At 40.5% G+C, this 8,637-nt stretch overlaps 1 protein-coding gene across 1 annotated transcript in view; it reads right to left on the minus strand.

Moving 5' to 3' along the window:
• Positions 1-1,787, minus strand: part of RAB5A (RAB5A, member RAS oncogene family) — a 25,765-nt gene extending 23,978 nt beyond the window's left edge. Inside the window, exon 1 of the mRNA XM_007936552.2 lies at positions 1,625-1,787. Coding sequence (XP_007934743.1) covers positions 1,625-1,787 — 163 coding nt within the window. The remainder of the gene's footprint in view (positions 1-1,624) is intronic.
• Between the last annotated feature and the right edge of the window lie 6,850 nt (positions 1,788-8,637).

Below are 8,637 nucleotides of genomic sequence, written 5' to 3' on the forward strand. Positions count from 1 at the left end.
CGAGGCAGTATCACTACGGAAGTAGGATTGCCCAACCTTCCTTCCGAGGAGTGGCTGGTGGGTTTGAACCGCCAGCCCTCTGGTTAGCAGGCAAGTGTCTTAGCCACTATGCTACCAGAGCTCCCAGATATGACCTAGCAGTCTTTAAAATTCTTCCTACCATAACCATATGGGCTAGTTATCTTTGGCCCAATTTGATTTTTCCAGAGGCTAAACCTCCTCAAAGGGTGATTTTTCATTACTAAACCAGACATATCTAAATGTATTAACAAAAAACAAAACAAAAAATACATAAAGGACATTTAATGTACCATACAGTGAAATTCTTTTTAAACTACCAACATTTCGGATTCAAAGTAAAAGCTTCATGATCTAAGGTTATTTTTGATGCTCACAATTATATAAAAAAAGATAAAACACAAACAACACTGTAAAATGACACACAAAGGTAAAATGTCAACAATCACAATTATTCTACTAGGTCTACTAAAGTGGAAATATCACTTACGTTTCCTATAGGAAAATTCAGGAGGTGGTAGAATTCTATAATTTATTTTGCTGGAAGCATTGGCTATAAATAAAATCCCCAAGATATTAGCTTAAGAACATACACTTATATGCACTGTAAAGATGCTCCTGAAAGATGGATTCTAAGAAGCTGCCACATGCCAGTATGTACCTCTTATGTATGTCAGAAGTTTCATTTTTTAAAAGTATTGGGTTAAGATATATTCATAAATACCTGAAAGACACAGTACTGTTTAATTATATACCCCTTGCAAAAACCAAATGCTGTACAGTTCCTCTGATATCATGTAATTCAAAAGCTTCACCTGATAGATAAAAGAAACTGAAGCCCCAGAGGCTAAATATCTTACCCTATTACCAGACAGCTGTTCAGATTCGATTAACCTCTGGATTCCACTCTTCTACCCCCAAGATTGTACTATTAATTTCTCCTCTTGTCTTAAATCTTACCTTCTCCTCATTTCTGTCCTGCCACAACCACTGTACAAAGTGCCTTACTCTTTAATTTACTCACTCTCTTAACCTTCTTTCATTTTTCTCTCCAAGTCTCCTTATCCTTTCATATCCATTTCCATCACTCACTCACTTTTTCTCTTTTCACCCTAGAAGCATTCTTAAATATACAAACAATAATAATGAGATACATTTTATAAATTGGTATAATTAAAAAATTCGTTTAAATGAATTTACAAGTAGTCCAGTTATCCAGAATTAGGATTTTATGGTTAACTCTTTTACTGTTCAATCTAAATCCAACACAAAATATGTATTAATTTGAAGAAACTTCTAATTATTACCAAGAAATAGGTATCAAACCAAATCTTAGTATTTGGGAGCTTGATTCTACTCATGTTTGCATCTGTATCCTAGACTCAATACAACGATAATAGGAATTAACCAGGAAACCAAAGTGTAAAAATAAAAAGATGTCATTTTAACAAAAATCAACATAAGTTTTAAAGCTTGAGGTCTGCTGAATAGATCTTTTCTTCTGTGTAACCTATTTAGGTATTCATCACCACACAACCGGAATAACAACATATTTTTTTGTCAATGTATGATTCAATTAAATGAAGCAGGGAAAAAAATATCTCACCCCCAATGGTACTCTCTTGAAATTCATGAAATTGGCCTTTCACAAAACGAAGCACTAGGCTTGATTTGCCAACAGCAGACTCTCCCAGAAGTACTAGTTTGAACTGGCATATTTTATTTCCAGTATTTGGCCCGTTGGGTCTTGTTGCTCCTCGATTAGCCATGTCCAAATTTGAAAGAAGTCCCTAACTTCAGAATTTTAAATGAACTTCCAGGATGCAAGATGTCAATTTTTCTTTCTGGAGGTAATAACCTGTAAAAAAAATACAAAGTATTTAAATACAGAAATTGGTAAAACAAGGCAAATGTAGTAAAATCACCAGCAAGTTTTACCTACAAAATATTTTTATATGACAATTATAAGTTCCTCTGGACAGTCTATGCCATTTAGCTCTAGCAACAAATTACCTTTTTAATGAAATAATTTAAAGGGTGAAATTTGAGCTTAGAATCACTTTGTAATTTACAGGGCTTTTTATTTTTTTGAAACAATATTTATTAAAGGTTCAACTTTGTGCCAGGCATTTTCCTATGTACTTAACATTGCTGCTCAACAATCCTATAAATTTAGATACTAAAGGAAGACCAAAGAATTGATGCCTTTGAATTGTGGTGTTGGCAAAGAATACTGAAAATATCATGGACTGCCAGAACAACGAATAAATCTGTCCTGGAAGAAGTGCAGCTGGAATACTCCTTAGAATCAAGAATGGCTAGACTTCACCTCACCTACTTTGGTCATGTTGTCAGAAGGAAACAGTCCCTGGAGAAGGATATGATGCAAAAAGGTAAGTAAAAAAGGGGAAGACCCTCAATGAGACAGATTGACACAGTGGCTGAATAATGGCCTAACGCATAGCAAGGATTGTGAGGATAGTCCAGGTGTGAGCAGTGTTTCATTCTAGTGTACACAGGGTCACTGTGAGTAGGAGCTGACTTGATGGCACCTAATAACAACACAAACCTTAAATATGATAAAATAGAGGCACAGAGAGGTTAAATACCTTGATTGAGGTCACAGTTACTGTGACAGAGCTGTGAGAAAGCTTAAGAGGTGGTTCAGAATTCAGGTTCCAGAGCCAGGGTACTTGAGTTAAAACAGTTTTGAGAGTAAATAAGTTAATAAAAGAGACTCACTTAAAACAGATACTGACACTTCAAAAGAGCTCAGTAAGTGTTAAATCTGAAAGGCTCTGTAAAACAGTGCATATTTTTCAATAATTAATATTAATTTTGGTGCAACACATTTAAGGCCCAGATTTGTGTCTAGTGGCTAACAGACTTAAAACTGCTTCCTTACCTGCCCAAGAAATGTTAACAGTGGTTTTCTTTCTGTGGGATTATTAGTGACTGACTTACTGATACTTTTCTATAGAGTCATTAACAATAAATACGTAATCATTTTCTAGTTAACAACCTATTTGAAGAAACGAGCCTCAGTGGCAAGTTTCTACATCTTCCTTTATTATGATCTAACAGTTAATTTTCAATTCCAAAAAGAATTAATAAATAATTGAAACTCCCACTCTAGTTTTCAAGCTACTCAGAAACCAATCATAATAGTTTTCGCACATCTTTAATGAAAATTTGATCGTGTGCTTGACAATAAAAGATATTAAATCTGAAGATGATTCCCTCCCTAAAAACCCCGTTATACTTTATTCAGCCACCCCATATAGGAAATTTTCCATAAACTTGAATTTATATATGAAACATTCTTGATAATGAGATCATTCACATATCCATGAAGATCAAGACAATAAAATCACCTTATTTAAGGGCAATTTTGAAGAATCCTTATTTTTATTGACGTGTACTGAAATATTTACAGATGATATAATATGATGTCTAAGAGTTGCTTCCAAACAATGGAGGTATAAATAAAACAAGATGGCCAAGAGATAACTGAGGCTGGTTCATTATACTATCCTCCCTACTCTTGAATACATTTAAAATTTTCCATAATTTAAAAAAAAAAAAAAAAAAGCTTAATAAACAGGAGACTGAGGGTCGAATCTTGGTTATCAATTTCTGATTAGGTAAATTCCTTTATTTCTAAGTCTTCATTTCTGTAAAACCTAACTATTGTGAAAATTAAATGAAACAAATCTCACAAAGTGCACAACAAAGTAGGGAATGTAAACTGGCAATTCAAGTGGTCAACTCATGAAACAATTAAATATCAAGAACGTCATGAGGGTTGAAAATGCACCAACACACCTTCAAATATTATACACAACAGCAACTGAAACACTCTCCAATAATTTGTTATATGTTCTACAAAACAGCAATTAGTTATCAAAGACAACACGCTGGGAATTTCAATGGCATTCCCAAAATTTCAAGGGAACACATCAGATTCCACTGAGAATCATATTTAGTTTTGTTTTCTAAGGGTTAAGGTTACTGGATTATAGTTACCCCGAGGGTCTCAAACAAGAAACAAACTAAATTTAATTACAAATATGCAGTTAGCATTAATACCATGGTTAAAAAATCATTTGTATTTACTTCTTGCTGAAACTTTTGTATCGCAAACAAGGATTTTGCATGACATGCCATCTTTAAGCTTTTGAAAATAACTAGTATTCTATAGTTAAGTCTTTCTAGGTGGTCTTTGGTCAGAATTTACTAATAACAGCTAACATTTACAGGGCACTTATTTTGTGCCAGACACTGCTCTACGTACGTACTTTGCTCCTAACAATCGTAGGAGCTCATATTATTATCCTCATTTTAAGTAAAAAGTTTCTGAACCTTCCTGAGTATTCTCAGCCATGTTTTTACTATATGAAAAGCAACTAACTCAACACTTAGATTCCACTTAGGCAAAAACACAAAAGCCAAACATAGGAATTTCGATGTGCAGAGTTTTTAACAAGTCTAAAAGTCACAGGGGGGTAATCAGCTTCCAAGGAACAAAACACAGGTTTCATGGTCTGTATCTACTGAGATGGTTGAGTGGTCTAGTTATCTTCAGTTTCTTTAAAACTGCGGTTCACCACCTTCCAGAGATGAGACTGGAGTCTCTAAGCAGACTATTTTGACGAGCCTCCCCACTTCACCCACAGGATTACCCGTCTTTGGCGGAAGGTAGGCGGAGCTCCCCAAATTCACACCTGCTGTAGGCCCCTGCTCCTCCTAGTACTTAGTAATTGCTACCCAACTCCAGATCAACTGAATAAGCAGGACCAGCATGCAATCTTTTCCTTCCTTCTCCCCGCTTTGACTGGAATCACAAGCACGGCCAGGGCAGGAGCCAGGCGGAGCTGCGGCCTCCAGTACTCTTTCCACGTCGCCATCTTGAGAAGGGAAAGGGTGACACCCGTGTCTCCCTCGTCAGTCCCCAAATCACGGTCAATAACGCCCCTTGACAGATGAGTCACCAGGGCTGGTCGGACCAGACACCAGGTTCGACAGCTCTCTGAGCCACAGTACTGGCACGCATGAGGGATTGAGGCGAGGGAGCAGGGGGGCAGGAAGGCAAGGGACCGCGCGTAACCTGGTGTCTGGCCCTCTCTGGGCAGGAGGAGGGGTCGGTTAATTACCTGAGACTGCAGCACGCGGGGTCGTGGGGCCAGAGGTTCCTGGCAGCAGATCCCACGCGCTGACTGAAGGATGAAACTGAGGCTGAGGCTGTGGCTTAGGCGGCGGCGTCTCCTCCTCGCGCCGTTCCCCTCAGACTGGACGGTGCGGGGCTCGTGCCGCTGGTGCCGCCTCTGTCGGGCTCCGTCTCCGCCTCTCCCCGCTCCGCCTTCCTCTTTCCTTTCTCCTCCTCCGTCGCCGCCGGCGATCGGGTTCCGACCACTTCTTCCTCCTCCTCCCTCCTTTGCCTCCTCCCCTTAGGCCGGCCGCTGGCTTTACAAACCAAAACACAAACACTGAAGTCCCAGCGCGGGAACCACTTCCGCCGACCTGTGCCGGCCCCGCCGCCACGTCGCTGCACGTAGAGAACTACGCCCATTCGTCACTTCCCTTCGTCGCCAGTTCGCCCTCTCTATCTAATCCCCCGCCCCTCTCAAAGCCCCTCCTATCCCGGGCACATTCGCGGGGTGTGTCACGTGAAGCCCACGAGCAGCCAGTGGTAGGTCAGGCTGCCTCTCACCCTCCCCCATCACAAAGGCGCGCGGCCCCACCCTCTTTGGCGCCTTTGTTATCTGAGCCCAGTTGCTGGGCTCTTGGCGTGGGCGGAGGAGTTTGCTCACTAACTGTTTGTCTTGGGGATAAGCCGGCAAGAGCTGTATTTTTCATAGCCCTTGTGGGAGGCGTGATTTCCTCTATAAATATTACCCCCTGCAACATCTCAACCCTGGGCAAATGGGTAAGGGACTTTTTGCGCCTTTGCTCCCCGTATTAAGTGTTTTTCAGGAATTATTTCTTGTACTACAGGGTTTTCATTTTGAAACTAACTTGTTTCTTGTTTACCTCCCTCTATTGGAATATTAGCTCCCCAAACTGGCCTTCACCGCTGTAAACCCGGTGCCTAGTCCAGTGCTTGGCACTCAGTTGTCTTCAGTCATGGTCATGGAACGAATGAATGAGGCGTGCTTGTTTCACAGCTGAAGAATTTGAAGCACAGAGATTGAGTAACTTGTCCAAGGTCACTGCCTAGTTGGTGATGAAACGTTTCTAACCTTTTGGCTGACTCCAGAAACTGAGTTTTTAAACAGTTTTCTCTTATACATTCCACTGAAAGCCAGCCCAACACATTGATTAACCTCCACCGCAACCTACTGAAGACATGATTCTTTGATGAAATCCCACACAATAGTCAGGCTCAGCAAGGTATCTGAAACCAAACAACCTTTTAGTAATTCGGTAGAAGAAGGTGAAATTGATTTTCCTTAAGAACCAGGACTATGTTTTCAGGTTGCAGTTTACAGTTTATAACCTGTTGAGAGGACATCATAATTGTCTTTGAAGTATACTAGGGATAAGGTATCCTGTGGGTGCTCAGTCAGCATGCAATAAAAATAATATGAACCCTTAAGTAGCCAGTCTTTCAGATCAACTATCCAGTTAGTTACTAACCAGAAGAGCATAATGTGTCATACATAAATGGCACCTCTGGCACTTTATCCCCAAAGGGTTGGTCCAATGTTACATGTTAGTCAGGCTAATACCTCTTGAATAATGTGAAGAAGAATCAGGAAATAGGATATATCACACCAGTTTTGGCATGTCAATAGCACATCCAATGCCAAGGCTATTCTGCCCTTAACTTGCTCCTGCTCTGTGACACTGGCATTCACAGTTTCTCAGCCTTACCAGAGACTTGAAACTACAGAATCATTTTCAACTGTTCTTTTTCTCCCTCATAAACCATTGTTCATTCAATTGCCAAAAATTCTCTAATCTCAAAATCTGAGGTCTAGTCTCAAAGTTTAGGCTGTGGTAGTATTCCTATAAACTGGAATTAATGCACACTCTTGCCTTTTTAAGGAGCCCTCATGGCACAATGATTAATAGCTCAGCTGCTGAATAGTCATGGGTTTGAATCTACCAGATGTTCCATGGGAGGAAAGACCTGGAAATCTGCTCCCATAAAGATTGCAGTCTAGGAAACACTATGGGGCAGTTCTGTTCTGCCATATAGGGTCACTATGAGAACCAACTGGATGACACACAACTTGCCTTTTTAATCCACTTTAGCTACTCTCCTTTTCAACATTGTTCAGTTGTATCTCAAACCAAAACCAAGTACACTGTCATTGAGTTGGTTCTCACTAATAGAGACCCTATAGGGTAGAGTAGAACTGCCCGCATAGGGTTTCCAAGGCTGTAAATCTTTACAGAAGCAGACTACCTCATCTTTCTCCCATGGAGTGGCTGGTGGGTTCAAACCCTGAACTTGTGGTTAGCAGCCAAATACTTTAACCACTGCACCACCAGAGCTCCTTATTGATAACTCATTACTTTCTTTAACTCTAGTCCCAAGTTACTATCTTGCATCCTTTTTCTATATCCTCTCTTTCCCCCAAACCCCTTGCATTGTGCTTTAACTGCACCATTCTTCTCTGTGGAACCAGAATAGCATAATGTTGTTGTTTGTTGTTTTTAGGTGCTGTTGAGTCCTCTGTGACTCATAGCGACCCTATGCACAGTGAAATGAAACACTGCCCAGTCCTGTGCCAGCTCTGCGATCCTTGCTATATTTGAGCCCATTGCCGCAGCCACTGTGTCAATCCATCTTGTTTAGGGCCTTCCCCTCTTTCATCGACTCTCCACCTTACCAAGCTTGACATCCTTCTCCAAGGAATGGTCCTTCTGATAACATGACCAAAGTAGGTGAGACGAAGTCTGGCCATTCTTGCTTCCAAGGAGCATTCAGGCTGCACTTCTCAAGGATGGATTTTTTAGTTCTTTTAGCAGTCCGTGGTACTTTCAGCATTCTTCTCCAGCACCACCACTCAAAAGCATTAGTTCTTCTTCGGTCTTCCTTATTCATTGTCCAGCTCTCACACACATAATATGTCAGACCTAAATGGTATCTGTGGCACTTTATTACCTATATGTTTTCTTTGAATCTTTGCTTACTTTGTTCTCTCCACCTGAACACCATTACCTAGCCCACCATTGCCAGTCTCACCTCAGGTGGGATGTCAATTTCTCTAGACAGTATTTGTATATACTTCTACTTTCCCTGAAGTTTCATGATACTTTACTTTCTATAGTAGTTCTCTTAAATCCTGCCTTGGAGAGTTTCTAGATTTTCTCCTCAAACTTCCATTCACTTTAGGATTATAAAGTTCTCAAGCACTAGGACTATAATTTGCTTATTATTTCAGTTCCAGAGTCCAAGAGGATCCTCGCTATAATATCCAATCCCAAACTTGTTACTGTAGAGTCGATTCCAATCCATAGTGACCTTATAATTTTAAATGTATGGACCTTATGATGTGTGGTGGTGTTGTTTGCCGTCAAGTCGGACCCGACTCATAGCAACCCCTCCTTGGGTTTCCAAGGCAGTATCACTACGGAAGTAGATTGCCCCATCTTCCTTCCGAGGAGTGG

The sequence above is a fragment of the Orycteropus afer genome, unplaced genomic scaffold, assembly GCF_000298275.1.
Source record: "Orycteropus afer afer isolate SDZICR_OR568_19922 unplaced genomic scaffold, OryAfe1.0 scaffold00003, whole genome shotgun sequence".
In the NCBI taxonomy this organism is placed as follows: Eukaryota; Metazoa; Chordata; class Mammalia; order Tubulidentata; family Orycteropodidae; genus Orycteropus; species Orycteropus afer.